The 14109-nt window shown below is 30.8% G+C and overlaps 1 protein-coding gene across 1 annotated transcript; it reads left to right on the top strand.

Annotated features, from left to right (window-relative positions):
* Nucleotides 1–4705: 4705 nt before the first annotated feature.
* On the top strand, nt 4706–7905 carry LOC126718124 (uncharacterized). Its single transcript, XM_050420199.1, has 4 exons — nt 4706–5504; nt 6037–6277; nt 7094–7211; nt 7398–7905. The coding sequence occupies exons 1-4, from the start codon at nt 4873–4875 to the stop codon at nt 7487–7489; spliced, it is 1083 nt and encodes a 360-aa protein (XP_050276156.1). The 5' UTR covers nt 4706–4872; the 3' UTR covers nt 7490–7905.
* Nucleotides 7906–14109: the final 6204 nt, after the last annotated feature.

The following is a 14109-nucleotide window of genomic DNA, read 5'->3' as shown; positions in this document are numbered from 1 at the left end:
TTTTCATCTTCTTTCACAAGCACAAGGCCATCAATGCATATTTTGGAGTTTAGGTAATGTTTCTTTATTTGTGAAACGTTTCTCAAAAAAAAAAAATTTATTGGGAAAATGTGAAATTATAAACTTCATCCTTAAAATTCTGGGTGTTTAGATTTTATGCCTTCAAACTTTAACGTTTAGATTTTATCATTTGAAGTTTTATTTCATTTATATCAACAGTTCATTCGTTTATATTTTCCGATAAATGCCATGTAAACTTGTTACTTTGTTTAGTTTGTTCAAATAAATTGATGCCACATCATTTTTATAACCTAAAAAAATGAAAATAAAAATAAAAATAAAATGACATGACATAATAAAAATGATGTGATAAGTTTATGTGACATTTAATAAAAAATATGGACAAAAAAGCTGCTGATGTAAACAAAGTAGAATTTCATAAAAAAAAAAAATTGAAATTCTAAAATTTTAGAGTATAAAATCTAAACACTCTCAAATTTTAAATATATAATTTGTAATTTTCTTTTTGTGAGAATAATAATTAAGAGAGAATCATCATGTAAGACCAAAAAGAGAGGGGCAATTTACAATTATTTGGTAAGGATAAATTTTCCCCAAAAATGACTATGCTTCTCTCTTTTTTAAGCTACTTATTAATTGTTTATGCTCTTAAAAATTAAAAGAAAGAAATTAAAACCATTTCACCCAAAGGTAAAAGAATCCTTGTAGCATTAAATAAATAAAATATTCTAACATCTTTTGGGTTTTAAAAAATCGTGTTACCGTTATAGTAATTAATAATTAATAATAATATATAATTAAATAAAATATACTATAGTGGTTTATGTTGAAAGAGATTTGACCAGCATCGGCTCTTGCCCAAGTGTAGCCGCACGCATGACAAACCTCATGTTGTCTGGACTGAGCTATCAGCACTTGATTGGTTATTGTACGAACTGTAGAGGGGACATTATTGAGGACTAGACTCTCACCAAAACCTTTTTCTTTTTTGGGAGGCACAAGGATTTCCATTTGGCAACGCCATCACCAACACCAGCGTCTAGTGGGGAATTTAATAAAATACTAAATAAAACTATACTAGGCAAAAAAGAACAATACAAGGACAATAGCTATTTACGTAATTATTTTGTCTATTAATATTAGGGAGACATAAAATGACGTAATTTTGTGTTATAATTTGTCACATTTTAAGATGTGAGTAGTAAAGGTGTTAGGTGAGCTCATGTGAAGACACGCTTATATTATTTTATATGTTTCAGCATTATTATTATTATTTTTTTGGTCACTAACATGCCATGTTATGAGTTGTAAAAGTAGACTCGCAATTTATTCTATGCCACATGGGCGAGAGTTGTAAAAGAATGGTAAATTTTATTGTCTTATTACCAATTTTCAACAGAAAGAGAATATAATGTTACTTTTCTAATATTTTTATAATAATTTGAATTGTCAGGTTTTTATTGGTTTATATTTAAGGCTAAATTTTATTGTCTTATTAGCAGTTTTCAACTTTTTTCTGACATTTTTTTTTGTCTTTTTTGCATTTTTATGTCATTTTTTCAATTTTATAAGTAGTTTTATGTCATTTTCTTTCATTTATATCATTTTTTATTATTATATAGGACTCATATTAGGGAAACCTTAACAAGCACCGCACAGTATTTGTTAACATTTTCCTATATTTAATTATTAATATATATATATATATATTTTTTTTTTTTTATCTATCGTAACAATTTGCTATCTAAATAGGTTTTTTTGGGGTGTGAATTCTTGTATGCTTCTCTAGGTTTATTAAAAATATAATATTTTGATTTTATAAGGTTTATTTTGGTCTTAAAAGTTGTTTTTATTGTTAGTTTATAACTCCTATTAACTATTAAAATTAAAATTTTTAGTACTAAGAATTATTAAACTTTTTTAATAAAAAAAAAAAAAACAAATTATACACTTTAGTGTTTGGTTAATTGTCATATTTTTAGCAAGGCAAATTTCATTTTTGTTTAATTTGGTCACAAAATTAGTTGTCACAATTAATTGTCCTCCTCAATTAAAACCTTTTAAAAAAAAAATGAAATGGAGTAAAAATTAATTGCGATAACAAATATGAATTTATAGAATCAAAATGAACTAAAATAACAAAAAACCGAGAGGAAGAAAAGAAAGGTATAATTCCTCTCAACAAAAAAAGAAAAAAGAAGAAGGTATAATTCGTATTTTTATTTTATTTTATGTTTCGGACAATATTATACACATATATCTATCTGGCTCAAATTTGCCGGTGATGGTCCACAGGCTTACATAAGCATCTCTCTCACACGCAAACAAACACGCGGCCAGAATAGTCATATAAACGTTTTGATTTATAAAAGTTTCTCCAAAAAAAAAAAAAAAAAAACAACGGGAAACGTGAAATTATAAACTTCACACTTAAAAATTTTGGGTGTTTAGATTTTATGCCTTCAAACTTTTAACATTTAGATTTTATCATTTGAAGTTTTATTTCATTTATATCAACAGTTCATTCTTTTATATTTTCTAATAACGATAAGTGCCACGTAAACTTGTTACTTTGTTTAGTTTGTTCAAATAAATTGATGCCACATCATTTTTATAGCCTTAAAAAATAAAAATAAAATGACATGACATAATAAAAATAATGTGATAAGTTTATATGACATTTAATAGAAAATATGGTCGAAGAAACTGCTGATGTAAACAAAGTAGATTTTCAAGAAAAAAAAAATTCAAATTCTAAAATTTGATAATATAAAATCTAAACACTCTCAAACTTTAAATGTATAATTTATAATTTACTTTTTGTAAAAATAATAACTAAGAAAGAATCGTCATGTAAGACCAAAAAGAGGGGGGAAATTTACGATTATTTGGTAAGGATAAATTTTCCCCAAAAATGACTATGCTTCTCTCTTTTTTAAGCTACTTATTAATTGTTTATGCTCTTGAAAATTGAAAGAAAGAAATTAAAACCGTTTCACCCAAAGGTAAAAGAATCCTTGTAGCATTAAATAAATAAAATATTCTAACGTCTTTTGGGTTTTAAAAATCGTGTTACCGTTATAGTAATTAATAATTAATAATAATATATAATTAAATAAAATATACTATAGTGGTTTATGTTGCGTGAGATTTGACCAGCGCCGGCTCTTGCCCAAGTGTAGCTGCATGCATGACAAACCTCATGTTGTCTGTCCTGAGCTGTCAGCATCTGATTGGTTACTGCACGTACTGTAGAGGGGACATTATCGAGGACCAGACTCTCACCAAACCCTTTTTCTTTTTTGGGAGGCACAAGGATTTCCATTTGGCAATGCCATCACCAACACCGGCGTCTAGTGGAGAATTTAATAAAATACAAAATAAAACGGTACTAGGCAAAAAAGAACAATACAAGGACAACAACTATTTACGTAATTATTTTGTCCATTAATATTAGGAAGACATAAAATGACGTAATTTTGTGTTATAATGTGTCATGTTTTAAGCTGTGAGTAGTTAAGGTGTTAGGTAAGCCCATGTGAATTATTTTATATGTTTCTAGCATTATTATTATTATTATTTTGGTTGCCAACATGCCATGTTATGAGTTGTAAAAGTAGACTCACAATCTATTCTATGTAACATGCGCGAGAGTTGTAAAAAAATGATAAATTTTACTATCTTATTAGCAATTTTCAACAAAAAGAGAATATAATGTTACTTTTCTAATATTTTTATAATAATTTGAATTGTCAGGTTTTTATTGGTTTATACTTAAGGGTAAATTTTATTGTCTTATTAGCAATTTTCAACTTTTTTTTTGACTTTTTTCTGACAATTGTTTTTTTTTTTTTTTTTTTTTTTTTTTTGCAGCTTTATGTTATTTTTTTCAGTCTTTTTCTTTCATTTATCTCATTTTTTATTATTATATAGGACTCATACTAGGGAAACCTTAACAAGCACGGCATAGTGTTTGTTAACATTTCCCTATATTTAATTATTAATATATTTTTTATTTATTTATCATAACAATTTGCTATCTAAATAGGTTTTTTTGGGGTGTGAATTCTTGTATGCTTCTCTAGATTTATTAAAAATATAATATTTTGATTTTATAAGGTTTATTTTGGTCTTAAAAGTTGTTTTTATTGTTAGTTTATAACTCCTATTAACTATTAAAATTAAAATTTTTAGTACTACGAATTATTAAACTTTTTTAATAAAATAAAAAATACAAATTATACACTTTAGTGTTTGGTTAATTGTCATATTTTTAGCAAGGCAAATTTCATTTTTGTTTAATTTGGTCACAAAATTAGTTGTCACAATTAATTGTCCTCCTCAATTAAAATCTTTTATATATATATATATATATAAATGAAATGGAGTAAAAATTAATTGCGACAACAAATATGAATTTATAGAATCAAAATGAACTAAAATAACAAAAAACCAAACTTAAAAAGAAAGGTATAATTCCTCTCAACAAAAAAGAAGAAGGTATAATTCGTATTTTTATTTTATTTTATGTTCCGGACAATATTATACACATATATCTACCTGGCTCAGATTTGCTGGTGATGGTCCACAGGCTTACGTAAGCATCTCTCTCACACGCAAACAAACACGCGGCCAGAATAGTCATATAAACGTTATGATTTATCCACGTGGCTTAATTCTCCCGCTTCGTACATCTATCCGTTAACCCCATTCTCTCTCTTTCTCTCTCTCTCCTCTCTGCAACTCTTCTCTCCTCCACATTCAAGAGGAAGAAAAGAAAGAAGAGAAAAATAAAGAATAATTAAAAAGAAAATAAATTTTGCAAAAAAGAAAAAGAAAAAGTTGGGGGAAATGGGGAAATTGCTCTTTGATTCTTCGACCGTTGCAGAGGCATTTCAAAATTCATCGTCACCATGGAAGGACCAAAAGTCAACGCCGCCATCACCGCCGCCACCTCCACCTACTACTACCGCCGCTGCTGCTGCTGCTCTTGATGCAATCCAGGCCGTAGATCTCGTGGACCAATGGGATTCGGTCCACGGCCTGGAGGACCAGCAGCGCCGCCACTTGCAGAGGCTGCACGCGAAGGGCGTCCTGTGGAAGCACCCACAGGACGGCTCCTCCGCGTCGGTGGTATTCCGGCTGTCGCACGGAGGAGAGGTTTCGTCCGACGGAAACTGCCTGTTCACGGCGTCGCAGAAGGCGATGGGCTTGGCGGAGGCGGAGGAGGAGGACGAGGCGCGTGGGGAGGACGCGCGGGAGCTGAGGAGGCGGACGGTGAGGAGGTTCATGGAGGATTTCGGATCGGCGAAGGCGGAGGAGAGGGAGAGCATAGAGGAGGCGATAAAGCATATGTACGCGCCGGATCTGAAAAGCGGGTGGGGGATCCATGTGGTTCAGGAGGTCAAGTTGTTGGCTGACAAACAAGATCGCTTGTCTTTGGATTCCGCCATTGACGAGCTCGTTCAACTCGGCATGCAAAGGTATAGATCTCTTTTTCTTCTTTTTCTTTTTTTTCAAGTCTTAGATCTGTTTGTCTGGGTAACATTTCTTGGATCTGCTTGTTCCAATTCTTGGATAAGAAATCAAATCTAACATTTATCAATCTTTGATTTTTCATTTTTCAAAAAAAAAAAAAAAAAAAAAAAATCAACGCAGTAAACTGAAAAAGTTCTTTTTTTCCCCCCCAAATAAAATTTTTATTTTTATTTTTAAATTTTAAGATATTCTCAAATAAAAGATCTTTTTAAAAAAAAAAAAAAAAGTTAAGATTTTCTCAAATGATTTTTTTTTTTTTCAAATTTTAAGATTTTTCTCAAATAAAATTAAAAAAAAAAAAAGATTATTTAAGGTTTAACTTTTTTTTTTAATTAAGTCCCACATTTGGGGTTCCTTTTAGCGTTGTAGAGAGTAAATTCTTGTTCTTGAAGTGGGAATGTTGTTGCTTGAAGATTTGGTAGCATGTAGTTTGCTTGTGTTCTTTATTGTAATGATTTTTTTTACTACTGATTGTAGAGAAATGGCGGCGGAGTCTATTTACAAAGAGAGATGTGTTCCGGTGAATGATGGTCCGAGTTGGGCGAAATACATGTCGATCTCTGGTTCATCTGATGATGAATATGATATCATCACTTTGCAGTATACTGAGGAGGGTTTATTAACTGTAGATGAGAATAGGGAAGGTCATGCTGCAGCTTTTGGAGATGATATAGCAATAGAGTGTCTTGCAACAGAGTTCAAGAGGGAGATTTATGTGGTAAGGAGAACATTTGGTTCTTAGATTGATTCTATTTTTCTTTCTTACAGCTTCATTGCATGATCGGGATATTGATATTTGGTAATTGATTATAAATCTTGCTTTGGACCTGTTTCAGCTGTACATTATAGTTATAACATGGTATATCTGATAATGCTAAGTTTTCATATTATGTCTCATACCTTTAATGTTGCATTTGGAATGTATAAAGCGTGTGTATGATCGGTAATCTTGTTCTTTGTAAGCTCCAACAGTATGAAAATCTTATTATGTTTGTGATTTGATTGTCATGTGATATTTGCAATTTTTTAAAAATTGATAGTATGTTTATGCACCAGTTTTCATAGTTACTAATGTCTTGCACTTGTTTTCATGCATTGGCTCATATTGTGATTTTGAGTGTTGCTGTGAAAAGCAGTAATCTGTTAGGGGTGCTTGCCTTGAGACATAGATAGCCTTTGAGAATGGACATTGATGTCAAGTGTGTATTTAGTTCAACTTGTCTTACAGAAGTGTATTCTTGAGTATCAGAGTATCTGGTGTAGGTCATCTTGATCTAGGTGAATGCGTTTTATTTTAAACCTGCTCTATATGGGTGCATATGGTTCTCATTGCTAAAGATGACCAACCCCTGCCTTTTATAATAAACATTGATGGCAAGTAAAAGGGTGTGTTTGGTTCAGTTTATCTTATTAACATCTCATTTTGAGTATCTGGTGTTGGTCATCTAGGCAAACTCATTTCTATTTTAAATCTGCTCTATGTAGGTGCATTTGGTTCTCCTTAAGTGTCCTTGTATTAATTAATTTCATGCAGGTGCAAGCACATGGAGCAGATGCAATGGTTGACGAAGAAAATTGTGTTTTCTTCCTCCCACATCGCCCTAGGAGTCAAATTTGTGAACTTCCCTTTTTCCTTTTCATGAAAGGAACAGGTAATGGAGCTATCTCTTTGTGTTACACTTCATTGTTGCCTATGTACAAGCATTTGTGTAGTGATTGATTCTCATTCAATCATTTATGAATCTCAATCTCCCATGAATCCTTCGGGTCAACTGCACAACCATTGTTCATTCCTTTTTATCTTTTAGTTTGGCTAAGCATTTCAGTTTTACTTGCAGGTTGGTGTGGCGCTGGAGCTGATCACTATGAGCCCCTGATTGCCCATCCTTCTTCTTATGTTTCCCAGGAGAAGGTTGCAATGGTACTTTGAGGATACTTGTCCTGCAGTTTTGTGGCTTAGAGTTTGAGTAGAAGTAGTTGTTCCATTTATTTTTTCCTGTAATGTTTCAGATGCAATCAAGTTCTTCTGATTCCTTTCTGGGTGACAAGGAGAGTTTCATTGCATAGAATTCATTTTTTTGTTAGCAATAGCTAGAATCGGCTTTGACTCTAACTAGTAGGTCTTATGTCTGCAATTGAGCAACCTGTAGTAGTATTCTTCACCGGCTTCTTTTATTGTTGTGGTTGAGTATTTTTCCTCTTTTTTTTGGGGGGGGGGGGGGGGGGGGGGGCATTGTACGTCTAGGGTCTATTTTGTCCAAGATAGAATAGTGCCTTTCTGTTGTATCTTATGCTGGAGTTTGTTACTGCAATGATAGAAGTGATTTTTTATTTTTGTTTTTTAAATCTTGGTGTTGTGGCTTCTTCTATATTGACTGATACAATCAACAGAACCATAGTAAAACATATTTTGACTCGGTTTACAAGACTGAATGGTCCATACTCGATGCAGTGTTGTGGCACAGTCACCTGATTAGCATTGCATTGCACTACGCCCTTCATTTATTAGTGTTTTTGTGGTGGTGTTATAGGTCAAATAACATTTTTGGGTGTTTCTAATGGAGATTTGAATATATATATATATTTATATAAACTCTGACTGGGTAGAGGGCATTTTTCAAGTGGTGGAAATTGAAGCTTTTGCTATGGAAGCAGGGTTGGTCTTTTTGCAAGCGATGCAGGATTTGGCTGTTTAAATAGCAGAAGGGGTTCAAGTGTAATTTACAAAGCTCTGATGGAGGGTGAGAATCAAAGGTCCGGGTTCGTCACTTGATGCAAGGGATTCTGGAGATTCAAGTGTCATCTACTAAGCTGTAATGGAGAGTGAGAATCAAAGGTCCAGGTTCGTCACTTGATGCAAGGGATTCTGGAGATTCAAGTGTCATTTAAAAAGCTGTAATGGAGGGTGAGAATCATGGGTCCGAGTTCGTCACTTGATGCAAGGGATTCTGGAGATTCAAGTGTCATCTACTAAGCTGTAATGGAGAGTGAGAATCAAAGGTCTGGGTTCGTCACTTGATGCAAGGGATTCTGGAGATTCAAGTGTCATTTAAAAAGCTGTAATGGAGGGTGAGAATCATAGGTCCGAGTTTGGTCACTTGATCCAAGGGATTCTGGCAGGAGCACAATCTCTCTCAGAGGTCGTTTTCTCAAAGGCTTTCAGAGATGCAAATGAGCAGCCTATTTGGTGGCTAAGCATGCTCAGTTTGGAGACCAAGACAAGATATGGCTTGAAGACAAGCAACAGTTATCTTCTAAAGTCTGATGTACTGATGTTTGAATGAAAGTATTCATTATTGAGTTTGACTTCAAAAAAAAAAAAAAAAAAGAATTTCTAGCGTTCTAATTCTAAGCATGGAAAATCCTTTAGTAAGTCAATGGACTATGTATGTATCCTGACCTTAATTTTTAGGAGTGCTTGGCTTGCACTACAGAATTTTGCCTAACAGTTCCACAGGTTTAGCTCGTATAATGAAATCCTTATGAAAAAGAGTTTGGTCGTGATTATACAACTGGAAAGCAAGTCAACTTTTTTTTTTTGCTTAATTTCATTATTTGCAGCTCTTGTTCTTCGATCGCTAGACTCGAAGCAAAAATTTCATAATCTCTACAAGTTGTTGGCTTTAGTAAGAATGGTAGTGACCCAATGATACCTTTGGTGGGGGATGTTCGGAAGTTCAGGGAAGAGAAGAAATCACAAGGACTCCGGCTGAATGGGGAAAGAGTGTTCGGCTCCTAGGTTTTGTGTTGGCTATCTGCGAACAACAAACAAACCTACTTTCTAAACGGGGATAACTTCCTCATTGTTTGAGGGAATAGTGTTTTCATACCTTCCTCATTCTTTGGGGGAAGGAATGAAATATGTGGGGTTGATAGACATTTCTTGTCACAGCCCAAACCCAATTATATGATTTTACACTACATTTCATTGTAATACTATTTCCTTATCAATTTTTTATTATTATCTCAATTCGTTTCTCTTCCTCAATCAAAAACCACTGCCCTCAATCTAAACAATTTCTAAAATATTCATTTGCATAGCTACAATAATTATGTAAATTTGTCATATCAACCCCAAAATACATTCACATCAATCTATGTATCATTATACAAAAATACATTTGTACTATAGTAATTGTGTAAATTTGCAAAAATACATTTATGCTATAATAATTGTGTATATTTACACAATTGTTGTAGCATAAATATATTTTTGCACAATGATACATAGATTGATGTGGGTATATTTTGGGGTTTTTTGGACCAATTTGGACCTTATGTTATTTTACAATTGATGCAAATGTTATTACAATGAAATTAATGTAAAATTTAAATTGTAGGGGAGGGGACCCAAATTTTTTGAAAGAGGGGCCCAAATATAAAATTATAATATATATATATATATATATATATTTCCCCCCTCTCCGTCTCTCGAGAATAAGTTTTATAAAAAGAAACAAAAAAAAAAAAAAAAAAAAATCTGGCTTGATCATAGTATGTGGACTTGTAATAAGCTTGGAACATAATATTCTCAACCATTACAAACCTTAGGAATAACGAATAAGGTGTCATTTTGTCTATATTTAATGATGAGTATTGTTTTTCTAAAACCCTAGGGAAGCTAAGAAGATAGTTAGTAGGAATCATTTTTTCAGAAATTAGAATATTCCGTTAGAAACTTAACAGTTTGAGAGATGACAGATGTATCTAGAAGTATCTGTACAATCATTACTATAGGTCGTGTTCATCACAAACCTCAAGAGAAGGGAGTATCATATTAACTATTAAGCCAATAAATAACTAAAAGTAGAAGGAAATCCCACATGAATCATATGGAGAAAAATATCTAGTATTATAATAGTAATTAAATCACTGTACATCTCCTTTTGAGTAGCACCTAGAAGCATGGCTCTTTATTATACACCATTCTTATTTTTCCATCTTCTCATAAGCGTTTTTTTTTTTTTTAAAAAAGGCACCCAAAACATACAGCGAAACTATACTTGCATGGAAAAGAAAGTATTGCTTTTTCATGTCACCATTTCCTTTAAAGGGGTCCTTCTTTGAAGCTTCATTCTTTATAAAGTTATAAACACTTGAATTTCTCTCTCACTCTCTCTGGTAAGACGTGAGCTTTTGGAAAGATTCTAAACTACCGTCCATTTTGCAAAAGCATATGTCAGTTCGTTGAACCTTTGTATTCCAAAAATTCCAAAGGGGCGACAATTATTATTGTTAACGTGTATTAGGGTACGTGGGCTTTAAGTTTACCTTGTTTACTTGTATAGCACACTTACTTGTATTGCACATTCTGCCTTTTATATAAAGGCACTTATGTATATTCTACTAGTCGCAAACTCGTGCTATGCACGGGAACTTACTTGTTTGTTTAATAGACTAAAATAATTATATAAAATTTAAAATTGATTATGAAACTATACTATTTCATGAATTTCTTTTGTTTCACTTCAATTTTTATTACGATTTGATAAAGAAGTCATTGTTTGAACGTGCAATATCTTGTGAAAAATCTACCAATTGATTTCAGATATTAAAATTCTCGAAATGCCAAAAAATATTAAAGAATAAGAAGATTCACTGGCTAGAAAATTTTGAAACAAAAAATATATATTTATGACTACAAAATAGAGAAATACAAGAGAAAAATAGGTTATCTTTAAAAGAATATATAATTCATGGTATAACCGTTGAAATCTGCTAAACATGTTCAGATATTGCAATAACTAATGCAAAAATGCATTTTTTAATTTTTTGTTGTTATCTAATATATAATAGCAAAAAAAATAAATTAACGCATAATCAAAAGATTTTGAAATAAAAAAATATATATTCTATAACGTAGAGTTCAAGAAGTTTGGTAGGGTTTTTAAAAAATTAATTAACTTTTTTTTTTGGGTTTATTGCAATAAAGCCGATACTTATCCTTTTATTGTAATTTTTTATTTTTATTATTATTTTTTTTTATAAATAATCATCTTTGTGGCATATGGTGATATATATTTAATTTTTTGTTGTTATCTAATATATAATAGCAAAAAATAAATTAACGCATAATCAAAAGATTTTGAAATAAAAAAATTATATTCTATAACGTAGAGTTCAAGAAGTTTAGTTGTAGGGTTTTTAAAAAATTAATTAACTTTTTTTTTTGGGTTTATTGCAATAAAGCCGATACTTATCTTTTTATTGCAGATTTTTTTTTTTTAAAATAATAATCATCTTTGTGGCATATGGTGATATATATTTAATTTTTTGTTGTTATCTAATATATATAATAGCAAAAAATAAATTAACGCATAATCAAAAGATTTTGAAATAAACAAATTATATTCTATAACGTAGGGTTCAAGAAGTTTGGTTGTAGGGTTTCTAAAAAATTAGTTAACTTTGTTTTTGGGTTTATTGCAATAAAGCAGATACTTATCCTTTTATTGTAGATTTTTAAAAAAAAATAATAATCTTTAGATTAAAGTCAGCTTAAAATATTAGATTTTATCAGATTTTATCCAAAAAAAGAAAAATTAAATAATGTTTTTAATTTAATTTTTTATTTTTTAAATATTGTGTTGTGCTGACGTGGAAAATTGTGGTGCCAGCAAAGGCTTCGATTTTTTATATATATATATAGATTACTTGAGAAATACAATACAATCATTCAGTATTTCTAATAATTATATATATGTAATCTCCAAGAAGTCTAGTTCATTTAGCCTTTCTTTATACATTTTTCTTTTGGTTGTGTGGTTGGTTGTAGCCTTTGTTGTACATTTATATATATACTTACAATGATCGCTCTATGATTTTTTTTTCAAAGTGGTCATTATCAAATTGGAATTATACAAAATTTAATAAAAAAAACTTTATATATTGACAAAATATATATTTATATATATACAAATAGATAAAGTCTTAGTTAACAAAAAAAAAAAAAAAAAAAAAGAAGATAAAGTCTTACAATTTTTAAAGTTTTATTATGTTGTGCCTAAAAAAATTTAGAGCACTCACAACTTTTTTTTTAAAGGTTAAAAAATCATAAATTTTTTAAAATTTATGTATAATAATTATATTTCTTTTCAAGTCAAGCTAGTTTTGTGGCAACATGGCTTCAATGTGGAGCTACCCCTGTATACCTACATGTCAACAATGAAATATTGTACTCAAGGCAAAGAGGGGAAGGTGTAACTGGACAGTGAGCTTGAAAATCACTCATGCTAAAACAAATACACAAGGATTAATTATCTTAGTTAACTGAAAATTTAACGTAAAAGCTACTATAAATCTTATTAAAAAAGGTTTAACTCAAAAAAGAATCCTAATTCAGCTTTTGCTCCCCTGTTATCTGACTGCAGGTTTCTCCTGGACAAGCTTCCTCAAGTAAGGGTGATCCACACGTTTAGAGAAGCCAACAAATACGCGGATTGGCTGGCAAAATGGGGCAGCTCCATGAGGGAAGACATTGTTGTGTTTGATTTTCCTTTTACTGCTGAACTTGAGACTTTAGTAGCTAAGGATATCAATGGCTTGTATTATTCTAGACTTGTTGCTGCCAGTGTGGCATCTGTATCTGCTTAACTTTCCTTTTTGTTAATAATAATGCCCCTTTCAACCCCAAAAAAAATATAAAAAAGGTTTAACTATGAGCATCCCCAGTGAGGTTGGCAACCAACTCTCCAAAACTGTGGCTGCAACAAAGCAGCTAAAGTTAAAAAAATTTAAATTTGAGCTACAGTAGGCTGCTAGGGCTGCTCTATATAGCAGCCCACTGTAGCTCAAAACTAAAAATAAAAAATAATATTTTAATGTAGAATGTTAAAAAAAAAAGTATTTTAATGTAGTGATGATTGTAGTGGTTGGTTATTGTAGTAGATCCGTAGATATATTATTTTATTGTATTATTTATATTATTTTAATATATTGAATGTTATTATAAAACATTTACTGTATGGTGTATTATAAAATAGGTTGTTAAAATAGATAAAGTAATGTTTTAAGTTGCTAAAAACTTAAATTTTTTAGATGCTTTAATGTGAATGCTCTTATATGTCAAAAATATGATTGATGTAGCTAAAAGTTTGAAACGGCATGATAAATAAATATTTTGAATTACTTTTTTGTAATTGAAGGTATGTTAATTTGTAAGATTTATGTATTAAATTTTGTATATGCGACCATCACTTTAGTCAAATATAGCTATGCTTGCAAATCCCACCTCTAGGCCCTAATTAATTACTATTTCCACTGACCATATAAAAAGAGCCAAGGGCTTTTTCTACAGTAAACTTGGTTTAGTCAATTGGTGAGCAAAACTCACTATTTTGTATTTTTTTTCTTTTTCTTTTCAGTCACGTCATTTCGGTTTGTGCTTTTTAAAAATATATACATTTATATAAGTTGTCATATATATTGTTATACTGACACAATAAATTTTATAATATTTTTAAAATTATTTAGGTGTCAATTTCTTATTGATTGAAATAAAATAATTAAATATGATATTATGACTAACCACAACTGAAAATATTTATTTTT

The sequence above is a fragment of the Quercus robur genome, chromosome 3, assembly GCF_932294415.1.
Source record: "Quercus robur chromosome 3, dhQueRobu3.1, whole genome shotgun sequence".
In the NCBI taxonomy this organism is placed as follows: Eukaryota; Viridiplantae; Streptophyta; class Magnoliopsida; order Fagales; family Fagaceae; genus Quercus; species Quercus robur.
This window is presented reverse-complemented; position numbering and strand designations above follow the sequence as displayed.